Source organism: Oreochromis niloticus, linkage group LG11 (assembly GCF_001858045.2).
Source record: "Oreochromis niloticus isolate F11D_XX linkage group LG11, O_niloticus_UMD_NMBU, whole genome shotgun sequence".
In the NCBI taxonomy this organism is placed as follows: domain Eukaryota; kingdom Metazoa; phylum Chordata; class Actinopteri; order Cichliformes; family Cichlidae; genus Oreochromis; species Oreochromis niloticus.
Window position 1 is genome coordinate 21,985,146 of NC_031976.2, and position 23,467 is coordinate 22,008,612.

The 23,467-nt window shown below is 39.7% G+C and overlaps 3 protein-coding genes across 7 annotated transcripts; 2 read left to right on the forward strand and 1 right to left on the reverse strand.

The window, feature by feature from the left end:
• Positions 1 to 1,028: 1,028 nt before the first annotated feature.
• On the reverse strand, positions 1,029 to 3,829 carry ndufa3 (NADH:ubiquinone oxidoreductase subunit A3). Its single transcript, XM_003450909.5, has 4 exons — positions 3,607 to 3,829; positions 3,268 to 3,342; positions 1,301 to 1,378; positions 1,029 to 1,203 (listed from the first exon to the last, which is right to left on the reverse strand). Exons 1-4 carry the CDS (start codon positions 3,647 to 3,649, stop codon positions 1,112 to 1,114), a joined length of 288 nt encoding a protein of 95 aa, XP_003450957.1. The 5' UTR covers positions 3,650 to 3,829; the 3' UTR covers positions 1,029 to 1,111.
• tfpt (TCF3 (E2A) fusion partner) lies at positions 3,329 to 8,363 on the forward strand. 4 transcript variants are annotated; one of them, XM_005472602.4, is made up of 7 exons: positions 3,329 to 3,438; positions 4,456 to 4,557; positions 5,308 to 5,424; positions 6,350 to 6,420; positions 6,516 to 6,585; positions 7,177 to 7,335; positions 7,435 to 8,363. In XM_005472602.4, exons 1-7 carry the CDS (start codon positions 3,409 to 3,411, stop codon positions 7,507 to 7,509), a joined length of 624 nt encoding a protein of 207 aa, XP_005472659.3. In that variant the 5' UTR covers positions 3,329 to 3,408; the 3' UTR covers positions 7,510 to 8,363. The 4 variants fall into 4 exon arrangements, with proteins under 4 accessions (XP_005472659.3, XP_005472658.1, XP_003450956.1 ...); XM_005472601.4 differs by lacking the exon at positions 3,329 to 3,438 and adding an exon at positions 3,624 to 3,741 and having other exon boundaries at positions 7,435 to 8,076; XM_003450908.5 differs by lacking the exon at positions 3,329 to 3,438 and adding an exon at positions 3,760 to 3,898 and having other exon boundaries at positions 7,435 to 8,076.
• Positions 8,364 to 9,877: 1,514 nt separating this feature from the next.
• Positions 9,878 to 23,445, forward strand: cnot3a (CCR4-NOT transcription complex, subunit 3a). Of its 2 annotated transcripts, XM_005472598.4 has the most exons (18): positions 9,878 to 10,035; positions 10,675 to 10,745; positions 10,902 to 10,969; positions 11,062 to 11,136; positions 11,219 to 11,308; positions 11,436 to 11,564; positions 11,749 to 11,844; positions 11,992 to 12,211; positions 12,908 to 13,041; positions 13,265 to 13,321; positions 13,609 to 14,542; positions 14,631 to 14,736; positions 14,833 to 14,974; positions 16,665 to 16,773; positions 18,488 to 18,686; positions 20,056 to 20,188; positions 20,618 to 20,743; positions 20,841 to 23,445. In XM_005472598.4, the coding sequence occupies exons 2-18, from the start codon at positions 10,721 to 10,723 to the stop codon at positions 20,937 to 20,939; spliced, it is 2,742 nt and encodes a 913-aa protein (XP_005472655.1). In that variant the 5' UTR covers positions 9,878 to 10,035; positions 10,675 to 10,720; the 3' UTR covers positions 20,940 to 23,445. The 2 variants fall into 2 exon arrangements, with proteins under 2 accessions (XP_005472655.1, XP_005472657.1); XM_005472600.4 differs by lacking the exon at positions 13,265 to 13,321.
• The last annotated feature ends 22 nt before the right edge of the window (positions 23,446 to 23,467 follow it).

The window sequence follows — 23,467 nt, forward strand, 5'->3', positions numbered from 1 at the left end:
TTTCCAGCACCTTGTTGAAACTATGCCACAAAAGCTCTGAAAGCAAAAGGGGATCAAACCTGGTACAAGCACGGTGTACCTAATGAAGTGGCCAGTAGCTCCCTTGCACTTTAAATCAAAGCTGAACAAAAAGGCGAGAGCTGGCCTGTCACAACTCCATCAAATACAAGTTCAGAACTCTTCCGTTAAAAGTGAAATGTTGTTAGACATTAGACACATTTATTTATTTATACACTTTATCTGCAGAAAACAATGCATCCCTTCAGACACTACAGAATATGACACTACTATGAAGATGAATATTTCAGAGGAACAGACTTTATCTGGAGTACTAATGGTTACATGTGAAATAAAAGGTCTATGAAATAAGCTTTTGCATGCTTTGTAAAACTGAGATTTCTGTACAGAACATACAGCATACAGTTATATTGTTATTTAGTATATTCAAACTTCATGCAGGTGAGTAGAAATAGGAGATACTGAAAAATATTAAACAACCTAATTCCTCACATTCTTACCAAAAGTCCCCCCCCCCCAAAAAAAACAGGGGGTATCCACTATAATAAGTTTCTTGCTGTGCTGCTCTGCATATTGTTCTGCCACCTTACTGAGCAGTGCGAGCAGAATTAAAGCTGGTATGAAAAGAAGGATTTTTTTTTAAATTTTTTTTTTTAAACAGCCTCAATCTGATTACAGCTTCTTATTTTTAAACTAAGCCACCTCTGAAGATCAGAACTGTGTTGAAGCTTAGTTTCAAAACAAAAATCTTAACCCTGAGTAACTTTTAACTGAGAAAAAAACTGTTTCACATTTATGTCTGTTTGAGAGGTAAAGGTGTAGATCAAACGTCAAGCAACTTAAACTGTGACTGATCAACTCTGCTTCGATTTCACAGCAAAATACTTTTTAATGCTGTTACTGATTACAGGCTTGGTTATTAATTAATTCAGCAGAACCAATTAGACACTGTTGCTATAATTTCCACGTCATTAACCTAAATGCACTGAAATAATACAGATTAACAAAAGTAGAATTAAATATAATCTTTATTGTTGGACACAGACATCGGAGGCAACTATTCAGACAGATATTAACATGAGAAAATCTGAAGTTATAGATTTTTGAGCCAATCCAAGTTTCTTCCTTTTGGTTCACATGGATGAGCGGGAATGTCAGGCATGTTTCCATCATCTCGCACGGGAACTGTGAAGAGAAAATAAGGTAGGAGTTTTAGGACGCTGAAACGTCAGCTTTCAATTAAACTCAAACCTGCTGTGACATAAAGATCGTCAGTGTTTACCTGGGTAGTTGTATGGCACAGCTGCGTTCAACATTGCTGTATATTTTGTAAGTGGGCTGATGAATGGAAGAATGGCACCTGAGAAAAGACATTTTAACACATATGACATTACACTCACAGTTCACTGTGTCTCTAAAGGTCAACTGACAATAAATGAATCATTGCACCAGGTGCACACTCATACAGAAACATAATAAACACAGATAGCAACTAATCTGACTGGCATGGCTTTAAGCATCAATAAAAAGTTAGTCATTAAAAATGTGCCAGAATCTTTATTGTTAGACACAGACATCGGAGCGAGTAATCTTGCACAATTATTCAAATAATGTAAAGTAAAAAGGCATACTGATAGGCGGGGCAACAACTGGTAACCATATGCACTTCGAAGTTAACATCTACTTTTTATCTGCCTTCGTCAAATTCATCCACATAGCTGCTATTCTGCTGATTTATGAAAATTCAGACCAAAAGATTTTGGAGCCCTCTGACCAAAAACAATGTTAACTTGTCTGGCATTTTGGACAAGTTTCATTAAGAAACTGTATACACACTCCTCCCTCATTGAATTGATTTGTTTAGGTTCTTTAGCTTACCGATTTTCTCCAGTTTGAAACAAAAATAATAACGCAGAAGAAGTGATTTTATGTTAGTTTTCACAACAAATTCCTCCATGACTGAAACAGCCACATATCTACTACTGTGGAATCAGCAAAGATGCTTCAAATCACTGGTCGTTGAATAACACAAGTAACCAAAGCCAGCTGTCTGCAGTACATGAAGCAGAGTAACATAACAGGCGGGCAGATGTTGATGCCGAGTTAGGCGAGATTTTAGAGTCAAGCTGCTAAATAGTTTCTTAAATACACTACTGGAAAGTTCATGAACAATGACACTGTTATTTTCTGATTATAAACTAATTTGATATTGGCCACAAAAATTCAGTAAATTCTGTATTGTGTTGTTAAATAATGTATTTATATTGAACTTTTCTACACCTACTTACGACACAAAGCACTTCAGTCTACAAGCTACATGTTACCCAAACAGCACTGTATTCCATAAACTTTAAGCATATATCTGCCCCACATCCACAGCCAGTTTCAAACCACCAACATGCACAAAAGTTTCAACTGTGCGAGGACACTGGAACACAGCAAGGCTCGCTGGTGAAGTACACCATCGTGCCACCTCTATACAAGCAATGTAGGATCGCCCGATGCCACTCTCTCTCTTGTTTGCAGATAGTTCAAAATGCAGCTGCTCGACTCTTAACTTGTACAAAAAAAAAAAGGCAGAATATCACTCATGTTTTAATCCATAGATTAGCTCCACCATATATTACAGATCTTTTAACTCCAGGTCACTGAGGTCATCATCGCAACAACTTCTCTCATGAAAACTAAAAGTGATTAGGTTTTTGTTGTGTTTGTCCCCTGGCTCTGGAATAGTCTGCTACCCCACATAAGAAGCTGTTAAACAATAAATTGTTTTAAATCATCTCTAAAAGATCGAAGCTCTATCTACTTTAAATTGCTTTTTGTCAAGTGTGAGGTCCCTCGTGTGTTTAATTGGGTTCTTGAAACCTGGATTACAAGTGACTGTGCCTTTAAAGTACTTTGGTCAACTCTTGTTGTTTTAACACGTGCAATATAAATAAAAGGACTTGACAGACAAAGGCTTTAACGTGCTTATTTGTTTTCTTTATTCGGTCTTTCCATGCTGGACATATAAATCGTATACTCAGTTAAATTAAACTGAACACAAGACAGCTAGGGTGATGTAAATCCAAGACAGCGGATTATTGTGAGACGTATTGCTAGCAATTAATTAATATTACATGTTGCCACACTGTCATTCATCGGCTTTGCAGAACTGCCATTGTATGTTATTTAAAGCTATGCGCTCTCTCTCTCTCTCTCTCGCTGCACCACACTCTCACAGATTTCTAATGGTTGGTTACTTACCAACCAGTCCAATTCCACAAGAAGCCAAAATAACCGGCTCCTTGTTCCACGCATTCCTCAGGAAAGCTCCGATTCCTGCAGACAGAAACCAACAGGCAGGTTAAAAACCGCACCGAGGGACAGGCTACGTACGGTTAACCAATGCTAGCTAACGTTAGCAACACATCCAAGGTCACATTTTTAATTTTATTTCGAACGAATACATCAGAACTAAAGTACTTCTGATATCCGGTTAGAGTAATTTTAAATATTTAAGGTATTTATCTGTACTACCCGAGGGTCCAAGTAAACCGAATTTTACTGATTAGATGTCAAAAAGATGACAAAATATACACATACCCGCCATATTGTCTGGTGTAGTTTCCACCGAGCGAGTTCTCATGGGAAATGTAGTGACTGCTAAAAATGACGTATAATTCCTGCGCCCGCCGCACGAAAACAGAGAGGGAAATAGAGGATCCTTGGAAGCTTCAGGTTTGATTTAAGTCAGCTATCATGTTATTAAACGGTCTTAGCTAAAGCTAAACAGAGAAAACGACATTATACGCAGCTTGTGCTCAGGCTGATGATGACACTGGTCGAAGTGTCGCTTTAAACACACGTTAAAAGCATCGTTTCGGGACTAACAAATGTAAGTACAATTAGACTAATGGATTGTTTTAGTACTAAACAATTATCAGGCGTGGTGACATCAGAAGTCTAAAACACGGGAAATTCTTAATTTGAACTTTTCCGCAGTGTTCAGCCGTTTTTAATCCACTGGGAACGCCGATCACAATATCAGGCTTTTACTGACTCACAAACAGCTGCTGAATTACTGTAATTACTATGCAGATCTCAGCATTGCGCAGTATAATAGTAGATTTAAATTTTGTGTTATAATTTTATATCGGCAAAGAATGTGGAACTAAATCTTTAAGTTAAGTGTAGGTGAGTAAATCCTGAGCACCTCTTTTGCTGCAGGTATTTCCGCTATAAAGTCAGAGGATAGCTGCTGTCCACGAGGGTCAGTTGCAGCCACTTTGCTTCACAGACAAACTGAGTGGTTAAAACACCATTGCTGGCCCTAGGCAGTGAGGCCGTTGAATCCTATTTGCCCAGTGTATTTGTTAGTATTTCTTCTTGATGAATGACTCATAACCGCTGCACAGGCTGTTTACATTAACAAAGAAACTTCTTTTCTTCCAGATGATGGAGGATTTCTCTGGCTTGGCTCTGCCTCCTCTATTCGGAGGTCACATCCTGGAAGCAGAACTGGAGCCTGGTGGTGTGGAGCTGGGACCGGGAGAGGTAATGTTATTGATCTTTATAAAGGTGCTTGTCATGTTAGCACACGTGGTAACATTAAGTTTGCCGATTAATACAAATTCACAACTCATTTAACCAGGTCTCCGATGTTGCCAGTAGATATGAATCAGTACGCCGACGCAGAATTTATATAATATAATAGTAAGGCTGGTCTTACAAACCTTTAAATGAAAAAACACCAGTCACTTTATTTGTTTAAACAAGACACAGACATTTCACAGAGATTTACTCCATTTTTTTCTGTCTTCTTTTTTGGTTCAGTAGTTTAGCTTTTTTTTAGTTTTTTCCGTCTTTTCCCTTTGAAATGAGACTACATTAATACTCAGACCTTCTCCCTATGAACTTTGATCCTCTGTGACACAGATCTCATGCATGAAAATGTCACTGAATAGCTGCTACTTTACACAAAATTGCCCCCCCTCTCCTTTCCCATTACAAAAAAAAGGGTTTTAGAATTTTTAGAATACAGGGAGTTTGGCTCAAAGCACACGGTAACACTTCCATGTGCCACCCACATTTAAATGTATTGAAGATTAATCTTTCTAAATCATTATACACCGCATAGCAGTTTTTATTTCCTAGCTCTTGCTGAATAATGTGGCTATAATAAGACGACTTTCTGCTTTACTTTGGTTTTGCTTTAAAACATTGAACAGGTAAAAGTGTTTTCTTGTGAGAACAAACAATGTGATGCCAGACACAAAACAGAATCCTGCTTTTTTATTTCTTTAGGTAGAGCTGGGAGGCACCGAGCTGCTTGAGAGCACAACACAAGAAGATGAAGAAAAAAGAGCTCTTGACAAAAGGAAATATCTGGCTCTGAGCAGGAAATGTAAAGAAATTGAACAGGTGTGTGTATGGTTGTCAAAAAAATAATACGTGAATAATAAAAATTACCAGATCAACACCACTGAAACAAAGCTTCACATAGCAGTGCTGCAGACAGGCAGGCACACAGCCCCTCCCCTCACTAGCAGCTAAACAACACTTTGAGATGTCAGTAGGTAGAACTCCAGTTTCAACAACATTGAAGTATTAAAATGTTATGATAAACGTTAACTTGGCTGGCACATTACCGTTATATTATCTAATAGCCACATTATCTATCTATCTGTTAAGTTATTATTAAGGTAGTGACTATGGCTAACAATAAAACTTTGTTCGGGATAGGCAGCAAACCGTACCAGTCCTGCCCATAACATGTGATGTTAATGGAGGGTGTTCATTTAAAAGTAACACATTACTTTTATCTAGAAAGTGTTACATTGTGTTGTTAAGTCCCAGATTGAGTCAGAGGGAAGTGTATCAGCAGCTAGACCAAAACAGCTGACAGAAACATTAGTGAATCTATTTGATCAGCAGTGAAAGTCATGAGAAGCACAGCAGTGACTCACACAACCTAAAATATTGTTTGTTTGTTTGTTTTTTATATAATATAAAAAAACTGCTCTCATTGATGTTATTGTTTTTTTATTGTTTTAATCTTCAGAAATAATGCCTCTTCTTTTTTTTATTACTTCTTCTCTTTTTTCTTTTTTTTTTTACTAGTAGTAGTAGCTTCGAACATAGTATTGAGTATTCAGTGTTTTCCTGAGTATCTGTATCAAGTTTAAAATTCTAGTATCTAGTAAATGGTTTGTGTGACCTTACATCGCACAGGCCTGACTTCTGATTCAACTGTAATTATTTCAATAAGGTTTCTGAATATTCTCCTGCTGCTTTAATATTCTGATATATCAGTTCATCATTGATCCAACACATGCACTTTGTTCAGGTAAATCAGAAGATTCTGGGTCGCCTTCACCAAGTACAAAGAATTACTCGACGTCTGAAGAAAGAAAGGAGGTATAAACTGTCATTATAATAACTGAAAATTTTGTATGTTTTCTGAGAAGTTGCTCACTTTATGGCTCATTTGTGGGCTGTGTTAACTCTCACAGATTCCTCATGAAGACCTTAGATGCTCACGGGGATGACTACAGAAACGCTCAGCTCACTATACTGCTTGAGGTAAGGATTACAAACATTGGTGGATATCAAAGACAATATAAAAGATGGAAGTAGCTTCTGGGTATGAAAAGTGAAGCCGACACATTATTGCAGGGGTGGGGAACTCCAGGCCTCGAGAGCCGGTGTCCTGCAGGTTTTAGATGTGTCCTTGATCCAACACCGCTGATTTAAATGGCTAAATTACCTCCTCAACATGTCTTGAAGTTCTCCACAGGCCTGATAAGGAATTAATCATTTGATTCAGGTGTGTTGGCCTAGGGTGAAATCTAAAACCTGCAGGGACACCGGGCCTCGTGGACTGGGATTGGGGACCCCTGCCTTAAACCTTCTTTTTAATGGATACCAAAGCGCAACTTCTCTGGGTCCCAAAACACTTACTGTATAGAAGTGAATTTAGGTAAAATAGCCTGTGGCTCCCTCACTCTGTGAAACCTTTCCTGATGTTGGTAGTTTCAGGCCAGGGCAGTAGGCAGGCTTTTCCTTCAGCTTTCTGTTTGTATTGATTCTTCTGCGTTTGCTTGCTAAACTTTGAAAGGTCCTACAGAGATAGCTATGAGTAATATTTTGTTTTTACCCTTGCCTTTGATTCAGGATGAATCTGGAGCCCATTTGGAGCCGGCTGCTGCAGCGGAAGATGAAAAGCTCAACGGTGTTTCCGGTTCCACTCCATCTGCAGCATCACATCACGTGGCTGGGACAAAGAAAAAGAGGCATCGAATTCCTCGTCAAGAAAAGGATAAAGAGCCACAGGTCAGTAAAGCTCTTTCCTGGTCTGATGCTGTCCGCGGACGTTTAACTGTGGGTATGTTAAAATGCTGGTAGTCCAAATCACAGACCTTCTTTTCCCAGATCGACCCAGAGATGTCGGCATTGGCAGAGACACAGTTTGGAGAAATGTCCAGCCCGACCTCGCTGTCTCATTGATCAAACCGCTGTCCTGGATATCACGACGATGGTGACTAGAATAAGAGCGCCCAGTTTCCAGGACTGTTCAAAACACTGCCTTACTTGAGTTAATCTTTGTAATGTTGTGGTTTCACTTGAATATTGTGAACAGATTGAATTCCTGTAAAACGAGATGTTATTCACCTTATATATGTGTATATTTGTTTTGTATATACGAGGTTATATTTTTATAGTTGACAGTTGATGGCAACATATTTATGACAAGCGCATGATGTTGAAAACATGATTTGATAAATATTTGACATATTAGATAAATACAACAGGGTATTAGTATCGTTACTTATGATTTTATGATTTCTGATTCATCCCAAAGATCAATGCCATGAGGTCAGTCAGGCCAGTCAAGTTCTTCCACACCAAGCTCACTCGTCCATGTCTTTATGGACCTTGCTTTGTGCACTGGTGCACAGTCATGTTGGAATAGCAAGGGGCCATCCCTAAATTGTTCCCACAAAGTTTAGAGCATGAAACTGTCTTCGTATGCTGAAGTATTAAGAGTTTCCTTCACTGGAACTAAGCAGCCAAGGCCAGTTCCTGAAAATCAACTCCACGCCGTATTTAAGTTTTTAAAATGGTACCTTAATGGAAATGTCCATTTTTCTGTCCATAGCTTTTACACAAATATGCCTGAATAACACGTTTCGGTTACAGTTTGTTCCTGTGTTAAAATGTAAAAAAAAAAATGCTAGAGCAGTCAATTTGACATTTATTCATCTTCTTAAATAGAATTCGAGGCTCCACAGGAGTGTTTGTCTCCATAGTCAAGTATAGAGGCGAAGTGCTATAAATTGAGGTCAGTTTTTTACTGTTAACTTTTTACTGTTATTTTTATGACATAAAAATAAACCTATATTTAAAATAAACATTACACAATACACTTACCTACCCCTTCATTTGGCACACAGTGCTTTCCTTTAGATCTCTCTTAATTCTTTGTGGCATAGATTCAGCAAGGCGCTGCGAACATTCCTCACAGATTCTGGTCTTTGTTGACAAGATAGCATTACACAGTTGCTGCAAATTTGTAGGCTGCACATCCATGATGCAAATCTCTGCGGAGGACATTTGAATACAGTGAACATTGTCATGTTCAAGAAACTAGTTTCAGATGATCTGAGCTATGTGACATGGTGCACTATCCTGCTGGAAGCAGCCATCAGAAGATGGGTACACTGTGGGCATAAAGGGGTGGACGTGGTCAGCAACAATCCTCAGGTAGGCTGTGGCATTTAAATGATGTTCAAATAATGGCCCAAAATGTGCCACGAAAACATCTTCCACACCTTTACACGAGCAGCAGACTGAACCATTGATAAAAGGCAGGGTGGATTTGTGTTTTCATGTTGTTTATGCCAAATTCTGATTCTGTGATCCAAATATTGAAACATCAGACCAGGTAGTGTTTTTCCAATTCTCTGTAATCCATTTTTGGTGAACCTGGTGTTCTGTTGCTGTAGCCCATCTGCTTCAATGTTTTACATTCTTTGTATATATATATTCTCTTCTGCATACATCAGGGTGGCCTGATGTCAGTCTTTAAAAGGAACTGCACAACATTGTTATTCCTTGTCCCCGTCCCCTATCCTGAGACTAAGTCCAACACTGTGACCTGCTCTTTTGGAGAATATGATTTTGGAGAAAACTGCCACAAAGAAAATGAACTGGCACTATATTTTGAGAGATAGAAATGTTGTCTTTACTATTATTGTTATTATTTTATACTAGTTATTTTTCTGTTTCATACAGGAGAAAATATGTTATGGAGTGACTGTGTGTCATAATTGGCTAAAAATTGTTAATATTTTTAGGTGTGGCTAAATAACGGCATGCCAATCTATGGATTTGATTGGCATGGAGGGTATTAACTTAAATAGCAGGAAACTTTGCATTCAAATCTAATATTATGGCTATTTTCCTCTGAGCTGTGCTATCAACAAGATATTTGTCACAAAACATTTACCATATTTCTGTTTTATTTCAGCATATCTTTTTAGTTTTGGTTGTTTGTTTATGTTAAATATTGTTCAATCCCTTACACGACAACATTCTAACTAGTGTTAAGAAATTAAATTTAAAAATACATTTTCAAATAACAAAACGAGGCATACAATTTCCACACAATGAAGTTATAAGTTGTTAAAAAAAATTAACTATTTAAATGTTGAAATTTGCATTTTTGTGAACCTCAGGCGGAGCGGTGGCTTTGTGTCAATCATCGATCGTCACTTCGCTGAGCCAATTGCTGGTTCTCGTTCCAGCGGATGTCTCGCAATGACAGGCGTGAGATATATCCAATCAGAGTTTATAGATTGGATTTAGGGCGGGATCCCAGCGAGGAGGTGGGGTTTTAGCTACCGTCCATCTTCAGCTACATTACAGTGAGCGAGCTTGTCGAAAAGAAAACACAATTTGGAAGTAAAGAAGACTTTCTGGAATTAGTTTTGGCTCTATTTGAAAAAAGACAAACGAAATCCCATACCCTAGGTAAATGTCGTACACAAGTATAAATCTAGATTGTCGGCTTGACCCAGTTTCCCTTTTTCCTAAATCTGACTAGCTGGCTAGCTAAGCTGCTAACTAGCATTTTATGCATTAGCTAGCCAGATAGTTTAGCCATATTAGCTAGCATGTTAGCGATTGGAACGGATTCTGTTATTATTGTGCCTTTCACAACGCAAAACCACAATATAAAGACTGTGCTGGACCCCAAATTAATAATGCATGAATATGAAGTTGTTCTGTCAGCATGCACCGGGGCAGTTCCTGGAAACGGGTCGGTTAGGAACCGAGCGAGGTGGAGAGGCTAAGCTACTGGCTAGTATTAACGTTAGCTGAGTAGCGTTAGCGTGCTAGGTGGCTAAATTTAGCTGACAACCATGTCACTTCTGTTGGAAATATTAGCAAGGTGATATATGACAATACTAGGATGGAGAAGTGGCCATACAAAACTTTATTTTCATTGAGAGTGCTTAAATTCTGAAGCTGTGGTGTTATTTAGCTGCTAACGTCAACCGGGTAGCTAGATGGAGTTAATGTCAGGTTCACTGTGGTAAGCGATGTAACGATTCCTCTTTTGGAGGGATTTTTGTTTGTATTGACACACGCTTCGATTTCTTCACCCAGATAACTTCGTGACAGACGGAATGTGGACATTGTCGTAGTCAGAGCCATGGCTGACAAGAGAAAACTTCAAGGTAAAAGAAACTGTCTTCAGTTATGTTGCACAATATGAATCACGCTGTAGGGTCTGCTGGTGTACAGGAAACTTATTTCCTCTTGCATACGCTTACTGTTTTGAAAGAGTTTATAAGGTCTTTTGGTAATGCATTATATTTTTTGAATTTGTGCAGGTGAAATCGATAGATGTTTGAAAAAAGTAGCTGAAGGTGTAGAACAGTTTGAAGATATCTGGCAAAAGGTAAGAGATTCTTCCATTCTGTATTTATTTGTATATTTAGTAACTAATGAGGAAAAGACACACAGTATCTAAATAATTTGTTTACATTTTAGCTCCACAATGCAGCCAATGCAAATCAGAAGGAAAAATATGAGGCTGACCTCAAGAAAGAGATTAAAAAACTTCAGGTAAGAAAGCTTAACAGTGACCATGTAAGTATTCAAAATTGGCTGTGTGATTTTAAAATGCTCACTATCTGTGCTCTTTCAGCGATTGAGAGATCAGATAAAAACATGGGTGGCCTCAAACGAGATCAAGGACAAAAGGCAGCTAGTCGAGAACCGTAAACTTATAGAAACGGTATGGATCTTCACAAGTGTACTTTTTTTTAAAACAAAGTTATGCATTTATATTATGTATAACTAAATTACATTGTTACATCAGACCTGAAGTAATTAATAGCTAATTGGATCTTTCTTTTCTTTAGCAAATGGAGCGGTTCAAAGTGGTGGAACGTGAAACAAAAACAAAAGCCTACTCTAAAGAAGGCTTGGGGCTTGCTCAGAAAGTGGATCCAGCTCAGAGGGAAAAGGAGGAAACGGGACAGTGGCTAACAGTAAATACATTCATGTTTATCTATGCTTCTGTGCATGATTTTTTTAACCATTTCTATGGAAAAGGCATAGACAAAAAAACTAACAACTTAACAATTGTGTCAAATTAACCACAGATATTCCCAAAACATGGTTAAATTAATAAGATCTGAAAAAATTAACACTATTTTTTTTTCTCGTCTGCAGAATACAATAGACACTCTAAATATGCAGGTGGATCAGTTTGAAAGTGAAGTGGAATCTCTTTCAGTTCAAACAAGAAAGAAGAAGGGTGATAAAGAGGTGAGTCATACTATGTCACTCTCTGAAAGGATGTCTGTTTTTAAACTGTCTGGTTAAATTTTAACTGTCTGTTAAATTTTTGGTTAATATATATTTGGTTAATATATCCTAACATACACACACACTTGGTTTTTTTGTGTCTTGTAGAAGCAAGATCGTATTGATGAGCTCAAGCGGTTGATTGAGAGACATCGATTCCACATTCGAATGTTGGAGACCATTTTACGAATGCTGGACAATGACTCCGTGCCAGTGGATGCAATCCAAAAGATCAAGGATGATGTTGAATATTACATTGACTCCTCTCAAGACCCAGACTTTGAGGAAAATGAGTTCCTGTACGATGACTTAGACCTGGAGGACATCCGTAAGTAGAGCACTGTCTAGTGTGCGAGTGTTCAGTTAAGTTTTGCTGCTCTTGCTTTACGATACCAGAAATTCTAGTGAGTTAAAAAATGATTCTCATTCTTAATGTAAACCAGCAGTTACCTGTTGGTTCAAAGATGTTATGATGCCACCTGCCACTTACCTGGGCTGCAGCTCTGATAGGTTAGCCCCTGTCTCTCTGCACTGGGAGGTTTTGAATAAGTGATGTACAAAGTAAGATAGATGAACTAGCACAGCTCCATTGTAATTGGATGTAGAAAGTGATTATATGTTAGCTGTGTCAGAGTAAACTGATACACTCTGACTCGAATGAAGTAATGAGACAATGGACGTTAACCTGCTGGTAACACTTCTAGGGTTGGTCCCACTCAGTAAACTAACCTGCATGTGTGCATGTTGTACACAACACAAAGTGCCACACAATTCAGTGGCATTTAAACCACGTTTTGATCAGTAAACAGTGTTACATAGCACAGCCGTGGTTTCACCAAATCCATCAGATTCTGCAGTGTTTTGAATGTTTTCATAGTGTTTTCTTCCTTTTAAGGCAACTAGTCTGTTCTTTCTTCTTGTTTCAATGACTTAGGAAAATAGTTGTTTACCACATCACTAGTATTATCGTTGATGTCATGACAGCATCTGATGCTTATCTTTATGTCCTACTCTTCTCTTGTAGCTGCAGCGTTAGTTGCAACTTCTCCATCGGGCCAGGGCAACGTGGAAGACGAGGTGTATCTCCACTCTAGTAGCACTCCCACTTCCACCACCTCTTCTTCACCCATCCCTCCATCCCCAGCCACTTGCACTGCTGTGAGTTTGTATCTTTTTTTTTATCATTAAAGTTTTGGTCCGGGTGTTAAAGGGATGTTGGGTAGTTAAAGAACATTCTGACACAATTGTGCATATATGCCTGTCTTTAAGTTTGCACTTGGTTAACTCACCCACAAGCCCCATTGTATTATAATCCACTGGCTAGTATGTTGAATCTACATTTCAAAAGTGGATTGTCATATCAAAGTATCTCCTCCTATAGGAGAATTCAGAGGACGATAAGAAAAGGGGACGGTCGACAGACAGTGAAGTTAGTCAGGTGAGAGGTTCTCATCTGTGCTGTGCCAGTAGATGAACAGTTTAGTGCAGCGCTCTTCATCCTTGGTCCTGGTGAGCCACGGTGGCTGAAGGGTTTTGGCCTCTCAGGCACTAAAATGGAGTTTCTCTGTGGGACCATGGTTGGAGACTTCTGATTTAGTTTTTTTCCATTTCCTTCATTTATGGGCCTCCATAGATCACAGTAAACTCCTTATACATTTTGGATCTCTGTTCATGCCCTCTGGTCAGTTTTACTTGAGATGCCTTCCTCTGATGTTTTATTTCCAGTCACCTGTGAAGAATGGCACCCCATCCTTGCTATCATCTTTCTCTTCTTCCACCACCTCTGGGTCCTCCTCATCCTCCTCCCTTGTGTCCATGGCGAGTGTTGTCGGAGGGATTCCTGCAGTGCCCACGAGCAGCAGTCTTATAGGAAGCTTCAGCAGTGCGGTGCAGCAACATCAGCATCAACCTGCACAACAGCAGCAGCAGAATTGTCAGCCGCCAAACCAGTCGCAGCAGCAACAGCAGCAGCCACCTCAGACGAAACCCTCAGTCCCTTCAAACAACACCCCCAGCCCACCCAGCAACCCACTTCTCCCAACGTCTACTGCCCCCTCTCTTCCTACACCCAACACATCCACTTCATCAGTTCCCAATTCTCAGTCACAGTCCACATCTGGACCCACATCGGCATCCAGTTTGGGACTTGGGCTGGGCCTGGGATTGAGCAAAGGTGGCATGACTGGGACAAGCAGTGCCAATCAATTGCCAGGGCTAGGGATGGGTGGCCACCCCGCTCCTTTAAACACAATGGCAGGGCTCATTTCGGGTTCAACACCTGCTCCTTATGCTCAGGCAGCAGCATCCGGAGGCTTGGGTTTGAGCAGCACCACTCAGTCAAGCATTTCAGCAGAGAGCAGCACTTCCATACCCACCTCTGGCTCCAGTGGAGTCACCACCAACGGGGCAGGAACAGGGCTTGGTTTGCTGGGTTCCAGTCCAGCCCACAACTCTCTGAGTGGGAATATTTTGGGTCTGGTTCCTGGGCAAAGTGTGCCCCCTGGTACCTCTCAGGTTCCCCCAAGTTCTGTCAGCTCTACTCCAGGAGTAGTTGGCATGATGGGAGGCAACGGAGGAAACGTTGGTGTGGTTGGAGGAGTAGGAGTGAATTCTGCTCCCGCTAGACCACCAAGTGGACTGAAGCAAAATGGAAGCACAAGTAGGTGGAAGTTTTGCTGTTCTTGAGTTCATTGTGAGATTTCTATAAAAGTTTTTCTTGCTGTAATGTGTCCTTCGCCTGCCTGCAGGTTACAGTGCTGTGGTGGCGGAGAGTTCCACAGAATCGGCTCTAAGCACACCGAACCAGTCACAAAGCAGCCAACCCTCATCTCTCAGTTCCTCAACCAGTCAGCCGTAAGTTATTTCTCCTGAAACTTGACACGTTTCTTCTTGTTCTTGTCGTGCTGGTTCTTAACTTTCTCGCCATTGTTCCCACCCCACCCGCTGCAGGATGGACAATGGTCCCAGTTTAATCAGCTCCATCACCCTGCCTCCCAGTTCTCCGTCCCCCTCGTTCTCAGACAGCACACCGGGTGGAGGGAGTCTTCTCAACGGGCCCCACTCCTTTTCACAGGCCTCTGAAGTGCTAAAGGTGAGCCATACCAACAAGGTTAAGTTTGAGGATGTAACAGTGGTGTCTTTAGCTTGGAGCATGGATGAACTTGCAGACTTGAATCAGCTAAAACAGGCTTCGTTTGTGGAAGAAAAAACTTCAGAGGCTAAAATTAGTGACTGGGGTCATGCACACGATATATTTTATACAGGAATGCCTTATTTAATGGCTCTACTTTTGTTTACCATACACAAATTATTTCCTTTGTCTGTGAGATAACTGTATTAATGTAAATAGTTATCAGATCTGATAAGTCGTCTTTTTTCTTTTCTTTTTTTTTTTTAAATGAACCCAACCTATCTGTTAATTAAGTTGTTTTCATTGTCACTTTGAGCATCAAGGGTTCTGCAGCAGTAAATATTATAATAGATCAGTTATTCATGTTTACTCTGAAACATTTCAGTGATTAGAAGTGAAAAGTTACAGTAAAATATTGAAAAAAAAAAAATTGTTTTTGGGATCAAAAATGACCCACACACTGTTGAATCAGCCCTATCACACCAAGAATAATAGGCCATAGTGTTAGCAGGAGCATTAGTAGGAGCACTTCCATCAACATTTTCTGATCAGGTCTGTCAGTTCAGCTCAACAGTGACCACCCACTTTTTAAAGGCTCTGTTTCTGAAGTGAATTTCCCACTCATTCTCTCCAGAAAAACCTTATATGAAAAAACTTTTAATCTGTGAACCAATCCAGTCAGCTACGAGGTGAATCATTATCATGTAACATTTTTAACACACAGTTATATCAGATTTGTTGTTTGTATAGGAGCACACAGCAAGTCTGCTTTGGATGATTACAACATAGTGGCTCATAATCAAAATCAGAAATGGAGAATATGAATGATGTGATTGGTGTAGGAGCTCCTGAGACCAGCAGATAACCAGCTAACTGAATTGTTTTTGAATTGAGACATTCCTGTCTGTGCTGGAATCCATAGTTTTTGTTGCTGAGTGTCAATATGCTTAACTGTAAATACAATTATTAAATTATCCCTGAGTGCCCACAAACCTCTGCTTATCACAAATCTGCAATCTGCAAACACACAAGCCTACACTTACCGAGCCTCATGTTACTGCCAGAAAACATGCAGATCCTGACTTTTGTCTGTTTGGAGCCTTTCTGCTACAAGTAATAACCCCTATAAGCCTGATATATGAAATAATTGCCAGAAAATTCAATTCAAAACATTTTTTGAAATGGAGAGTTTATTGAACAATCTGATAAATCTGTTTAAAAAATTAATTAGATTTTACATTTTTAAATTTGTTTCTTAAATTTGTTTAAAAATGTATTCTGCAATTACATTTTTTTTCAGGTGTAAAAAAAAAAAACTCACACTGATGGTCTAAAGTCTCAAAAACTCACAAAAAACTGTGTGTATTAAATATGATAGACTAGGCATTAAGGGGATGAATGCATACATTTAGACAGGCGTTCCTGTCTTTGAGCAGTGCGCCTGACAGAAAAACATCTTGTTCTTAAAAGTTTTATTAGTAGCTGATCTTTATTTAATATGTCATTTGCTCTTCTAGTATTACTTTCTTCTAATGCTCCCATTCATCGTGCTTCCACTTTTAAGCTCCAGTAACTGTAGGCTGTTCCCAGTTTAATGTGACTTTATTAGCCTCTGTGTGTTCACATTAATGGGGCCTTGTTCCCTCCTCAGGCACCTGAGCCTCTCAGCACTCTGAAGGCGATGGCAGAGAGAGCAGCGCTGGGATCAGGCCTGGATGGCGAGATTTCCAACCTGCATATAACGGACAGAGGTCGAAACGGTCAGACCTTTTTTACCTTTTTTTCAGCTCTTACTTTATGATGAATAAGCAGATCATGCTTTTATGCTGCTTCCTGTTTTTGTTGGGGAGTGGGTTTTTTTTTTTTTTTAAATAATAGTACAGTAAAACATTCTTACACAGTGTTCATGGTAACGTAAAGAGTTAAGCCTAAAGTGTAAAAAACTATGATTTTTTTTTTTCACAAATTAATTTATTATTTGTCTCTTATGAAAATAACAAACATTAGCTTGTTGCTGCCGGCTGTTTTTGTGAGGTGTAGGAGGTTTTTATGTGTGACATATTTAAGACATTTCCCTTTGTTCTGGTAACATTTAGTTTTCCTTTTAATGTCAGATTGTTACTGCTTAGTGAACATAATTATGAGTTTTGCTGCCAAAGTGTAGGAAGGAAAGTTCCTATTTTGCTCCTTTCCAGCTCTGCATTTTTATGCTTGGATTCACAGAGGAGGCAGCCAGAAGTAGAAAAAAAATCAGAGAGTTTAGAGCAGTCTGGAGCCTGAGTTATTGGCACATAGGGATTGCTTATCTTAAAAAAAACACACACTCACATTTTCGTTCATTTGTTATCCAGTTTAGAGTATAAGGGGGCTGGAGCCTATCCCCATGGTCAACTGACCAACATTCATGCTCACACTCACAGTTATGGCCAATCAAAAATCACCAGCTACCATAACATGCAAGTCTGTGGACTGTGGTAGGAAGCCGGAGTACCTGAAAAGAGAGTATAGAAATGCAACAAGGTCTAAACTTAAGGTTAAGGCCTTTTTTGCTTCAAGCTACAACCATGAGGCTAGATTATATCTGTAATTAGTTTACTGTTGGCCATTCTTATAACAGAGTTAGTACAACTAAAGGAATAACCTTAAAACTTTACCTTCAGTTGCTCGCCCTGTCACTAAGGCTACGTTCACACTGCAGGTCTTAATGCTCAATTCCGATTTTTTGATCAAATCCAATTTTTTTGTCTGCTTGTTCAAACTACAAATAAAATGTGACAGCAAACGCGCTCTAGTGTGAACGATCAAAGCGGCCCGCATGCGCAAAAGAAGACGTCACACACAACGCGCTCTGTTTAGACCCAGAGCAAACAATATTGTTTGACTGATGGCCCTTAATATAAAGACTTCGGACTTTACGTTTAAATAACCTAATAATTATCCTTATTGTTGTTTTAGAGAGGAGCGGTGCTTCAAAGGATAGTTGCAGATTTCTGTCAGAATCTGCAGATTATAGAGTACAAATAAAATGTTCACGTTGTCTTCCCAACAGTTTCACTAACATCTACACTGGATGGCCAGGAAGCGTTCGCGATGTCTTCTCGGGCGCTTCTCCGGCGCTGATAATTGGCATCCGTCTTGTGTCAGTGACGTAAAAGACGGATTTAATGCGACATGACCGTTCAAACAGCAGTCGCTTTCTAAAACATCGGATATGTATCGGATTCAGTACCACATACGAAAGTGACCCAGATCGGATTTGAAAATATCGGATTTGTGCCGTTCACACTGTCATACCATGATCGGATATGGGCCGCATAGGGTCAAAAAAATCGGATTTGATGCGCTTTCGCCTGCAGTGTGAATGTAGCCTAAGAGTCACATCTAAGCATACCCCACACAGATGATGGGAAGTATGGTGGTGCTATGGCTTCTTGTGTAATTGAAGATGGCCTTTGCTTTTTCTGCATCCTGCAGATATCTTCTCTGGTTCATCTGCAGCACCTGGCACACCTGCCGCACCTCAGCCGTCCGTGACAGAGGTCAACATCCCCCCATCGCTCGGTGTCTGTCCGCTGGGCCCAACCCCTCTCCCCAAAGACCAGCTCTACCAGCAGGCGATGCAGGAGTCGGCATGGACGCACATGCCCCACCCCTCTGACTCTGAGAGAATCAGGTGAGGCCATCACATTTTCCTTTAGTGTCAGGGGGAAAAAAAGAAAAAAGAAGATGCACTTTTTTCCCCCCCACAGTAATGTTGCAAATTTACTTTGATTATATGAAAAATTTGCATTGTATATGCATATTGATCTACTAAAAAAAATAGGATAGCTTAAAATTTGTCATAAAACTTGAATTCTTTTTTTTTTTTTTAAAGCAAATTTGTTCTTAATCACTAGTTTTGTTGAATTAAAAAATAATATAGTCCCCATTAGTCTCCAGAAGGACAATAAATAAGTTTATGCTTTAGGGCAAGCATACCTTTTGTTTAAGTCACTATCATATGAACGTGCAGTGCTCTGCAGTTTCAAAAACTACTCTGCAAAGGTTTTAGGCAAGTGAGAAAACATGCTGTAAACAAAGAATGCTTTCAAAAATGGAAGTGTTGGTCATTTATTTTCATCAATCAACAAGATGCAGTGAATGAACAAAAGAGAAATCAAATCAATATTTGGTGTGACCACCCTTTGACTTCAAAACAGAATCAATTCTTATAGGTACACTTGCCAACAGTTTTTTTTTTTTTTTGAAGGAACTTGGCTTGTAGGTTGTTCCAAACATCTTGGAGAACTTGATGTAGGCTTACATCGTTCTGTCTCTTCATGTAATCCCAGACAAACTCGATAATGTTGAGATCAGGGCTCTGTGGGGGCCATACCATCACTTTCAGTACTTCTTGTTCTTCTTTACACTGAAGATAGTTCTTAATGACTTTGGCTGTATGTTGGGGTCGTTGTCCTGCTGCAGAATATATTTGGGGCCAATAAACAATCATTTATATTTCTGAAAGCATTTTTTCACACCTGCCTAAAACTTTTGTACACTACTGTATATCTGTGGTTGCAAAAATTTGGGGGAAAAGAGCCCTTTGCGTTGCTCTGTGGCTTAAAAGTAAACACTTTTCTGGTGACTTCATGGGCTCAGTTGCTAGTTTTTGGTTGTAATGAATAATATATGAAGTTCATTTTTAAAATTTTTACTATTATTAGAGTCAGAAAGGAGAATTTATCCAGGGCATGCTTATTTGGTAATGAAGGGTCAGACACCACCTGCTTGGCATGGCCAGTTTCGGGGAGCAACTGGAGGCTTCGTAACAGAACCTCACTAACCAAAAAGATGAACCTGTTGTACTTTAAAGTGTTTGTGACATCTGTTGACACTAATAGAAAGTTCTGAATATTCACAGGTAGTATTATATGGATTCGCGTGTGGTTGTGGGTAGTGTGGATGGAGAACTTTGTTAGAGCAGAAATGAGCACAGCTGAAGTGTGCTTTGATCAGTGGTATTCATTAAAGAGTTCTAATTTTCTGTTTCTTTCTTAAAGGCAATACCTGATGAGGAATCCATGTCCCACCTTGCCCTTCCATCATCAGGTCCCACCTCATCACTCTGACTCCATAGAGTTCTACCAGAGACTGTCCACAGAAACTCTCTTCTTCATCTTCTATTACCTGGAGGTAAATACTCTCCATGTAAACTCCCAGGAATCGGTTTGATTGTTTGAGTTTGTAAACTTGGAGCTTTTTCCTATGATTTGGTTCCTTTTCACACACATAAAACTCAAAGAAACCTCAGCGTGAACCACAATGCATCACGACAAACCACGTGAAAACTTTTAGTCAACTTATTGGTTAGATGTGGGACGGGAGCAGCATGATTTGCTATATATGGTGGAAAATTTACAATAATTTTACAGCTATAGTTGGTTGCCCATACTGACTGTTTTCGTGGTCTGGACATCGATGGTGCAGTGCCGCATCGCAGAAAAAGTGCACGTGGCTAATGGGAAGGACAGAGTTGAATTAAACAGACTAAACACCCTGAATGTCTTTTTTCTGTGATCTATTAGTTTGTGAGCCTAATGGTGTTATTGACTTCTCTCTCAGGGTACCAAGGCTCAGTATCTGTCTGCCAAGGCTCTGAAGAAACAGTCCTGGAGGTTTCACACCAAGTACATGATGTGGTTCCAGAGGCACGAGGAGCCGAAGACCATCACCGATGAGTTTGAACAGGTGCGGCTTCATCTCCGGACACCGATTTATGGTCATCGTGGTGTTGATTTGTTAAGGTTTTTGGTTTTTTATTCTTCCCACTCTGCTGTTCCCTCAGGGCACTTACATTTACTTTGACTACGAGAAATGGGGCCAGAGAAAGAAGGAGGGGTTCACCTTCGAGTACAGGTACCTCGAAGACCGAGACCTGCAGTGACGGACGGACAGAGGGACACAAAAGGACAGAAAAGACAAAATGTGCTGCTGTTGACATTCCGAGACTGAACTCCAAACTGTGGATAGAGATTGTGATGTGTAGTAGAAACCCTCTCCTGAGATTGGAGACTGGTGTCTGTATAGGCTGCATCTCAAATGTGAAGCCCTTACTCCTCATGTAGTGCTTTGTTTTTGACCAAAGAAAATGCCCCGTGGGTCTGATCAAATGCATTGCGCTGCACAAGCTGGGAGGGTTCTCGTTGGAGATCTGCGTTTGTGCCTGTCTGTGTGCACACTCAGTATGTGGCATTAGGAAAGCCTACCCCATGCATGTTTCTCATGTTTAGTTTTCTTTTTTTTCCAGTTTCAACACGATTCTCTGTACCACCTACCCAACATGAGCCTGGAAGCCTTTTGACTTGACACAAAACAGACTTTTGGATTTGATTAAGGAAACTGCCCATCTCGTATTTACTGTAATTTGGTGGTTTAGAATGGGGACGTACAGTGGACATTTAGTCATGGTGTGTAGGAATGGCTTCTTTTAAGATCCTACGATGCCTGTTAAATATGGTCACTATTGAAGATAGTGAGCGGTTATCAATAGTTTTATTGATATTGTCTTGGTCGATTTAAAACGCTGATTGAGAGTGACCACAGGGCCTCTCCCTGTGACAGGGAAAGAGTCCTTATTGGACATGGATTAAATTGCTATGCAATTGAACTGGTCTCTGACTCCCTCTCTTTACAAATAAAATGTTTTTAAGTTAACCTGTCAAGGAAAATGCATTATTATTGCGCCTTCGTGTTTGTGACAAATTAATAAACTTGTAAACAACTCTTAAAGATAGGATTTGAGACATTAATCTACTTGATGTTTAATTCTCCCTCAGTGTGAAAAGGCCATGCTGAGCAGAGGGAAATGTACCTACACCCAGGTCACCTCTTGTTTCCTCAAAAGTACACACAGCATTAGATAATAAATCTGGGTTTGGTTGGGTCAACTTCCCAGCTTTAGCTAAGGTTTTATTCTGTTGTTACTTCATCCCAGACCCCACTGAGTTCAGTTTACCACCTGGTATTTCAGTGAGAACCCTATACAGTGAATGTGCACTGACTAAACTGTTTACATGTAGAGTTGAAACAGAAACCCTAAAATTCTGGTGGTAAATTTAACTCGTGGGTTGAGTAGAAAGTGTCTCGTCTGCCGTGGTTGTTCCATTGTGTTAGCCCGAAGAACAGTAAGATTTAATCTGGGATGGGACGCATCCTACCTTTTCCTGGCAGTTTGAATGAGGGAGAGTGTTAAAACCGAATCAGTTTTCCACTTAAGCAACCATGAAGACTTCTGTACCGCAGGTTATGTTGTGTGTGATTTGTTTTCAGGCTTTTTTTTTGTGGGAGGGAAAAGAGGGGGATGAGGATGTGGGAGGGAAAGAAAAACAAGGAAAATGCAGCAAAGTTCTGAGAGATTTGCCTTTTATAGATTCTATTTTTTGGGCTTTTAAGGTTTACAGAAAGGTCAGTGAAACTGCTAAAATGTGAATTTCAACACATATTTACAATTTTTCTCATCACAGTTCTGCATGGGAGATGTCATAAATGGGGTTATAACAGGATTGTAAAATTTCAATAAATACTTTTAAGAAATTATCCATCAGTGTGTGGCGTAAAGTCCTGTCATTCCTACATGGAATATGGATCCACATAATTTTCACCACCTTTAATTTGTTTTGGTTTTTTGGTGTCCCAAGAAATACCAGATGACATAAGGAAAATAATATTAAGATCTGCTGCATTTAGCTTCACTTGCAGTAAGCACACCTGACATGCACCTGCTCGTCAAAGTAACCACACATTACTTGCAGATTTAAATAACTGTCACAGGGCTGTTTGGTAGCCACCCAGAGCAAAAACCTAATTTAACCTGTAAAATGATGCAACCTTGTTGCATCTGTTTTCCTCACAAAGCAAAGCCTGTTCTGTTGCTGACCGTGGCCCTTTATGACACATGATGGGTACACTGTGGTCATGGCATGTTAACCTGCTTCCAGTAGGTTACGATGACATGTGACAAAGCTCAAATGATCTTCACAGTCACCTTTGAAATCTGCTGAAAGATGAGATTTAGATCATGGATGTGCAGCTGATAACCCTGCAGCACCTGTGTGATCGTCTCAAGGCAACATAGACCACAATCTCCAAGTTGTTTCCATCTGCTTGTTGAATCAGATCCATAAAAAATTAAACTAGTTCTGATGACAAAAGAGATTCCAACCCAGTACTAGCAAGTTCCTAATAAAGTGACCGTGGAGATTTTATCTTATTCGTAACAGTTTCACTTTCAGTAAAATAAACTGTATTAACTCAAAATTCAGCATAATTAGTTCAGTTTCACTCGAGATAGAAGATCAAAACAAACAGGTATAAATTTAAACGTCACAGAGGAGGCTCCAACATACCTACAAAGTGAACTCTATATTTTATTCAGATGAAAGAAAAAAAAAGAAAAAAAAAAAACCCACCTTA

What these genes read in the sequence shown, in the direction of transcription:
- cnot3a (XM_005472598.4), top strand. Translation starts at nt 10,721, where the DNA reads ATGGCTGACAAGAGAAAACTTCAAG. An exon ending in ACCGTAAACTTATAGAAACG is followed by an intron (nt 11,309 to 11,435) that starts GTATGGATCTTC and finishes TCTTTTCTTTAG; the next exon opens with CAAATGGAGCGGTTCAAAGT. An exon ending in TCTGACTCTGAGAGAATCAG is followed by an intron (nt 18,687 to 20,055) that starts GTGAGGCCATCA and finishes TCTTTCTTAAAG; the next exon opens with GCAATACCTGATGAGGAATC.
- ndufa3 (XM_003450909.5), bottom strand. Translation starts at nt 3,649, where the DNA reads ATGAGAACTCGCTCGGTGGAAACTACACCAGACAATATGGCGG. An exon ending in TACACCAGACAATATGGCGG is followed by an intron (nt 3,343 to 3,606) that starts GTATGTGTATAT and finishes TTCTGTCTGCAG; the next exon opens with GAATCGGAGCTTTCCTGAGG. An exon ending in TGTGCCATACAACTACCCAG is followed by an intron (nt 1,204 to 1,300) that starts GTAAACACTGAC and finishes TTCTCTTCACAG; the next exon opens with TTCCCGTGCGAGATGATGGA.
- tfpt (XM_005472601.4), top strand. Translation starts at nt 3,673, where the DNA reads ATGACGTATAATTCCTGCGCCCGCCGCACGAAAACAGAGAGGGAAATA. An exon ending in TGGAGCTGGGACCGGGAGAG is followed by an intron (nt 4,558 to 5,307) that starts GTAATGTTATTG and finishes TTATTTCTTTAG; the next exon opens with GTAGAGCTGGGAGGCACCGA. An exon ending in AAAAGGATAAAGAGCCACAG is followed by an intron (nt 7,336 to 7,434) that starts GTCAGTAAAGCT and finishes TTCTTTTCCCAG; the next exon opens with ATCGACCCAGAGATGTCGGC.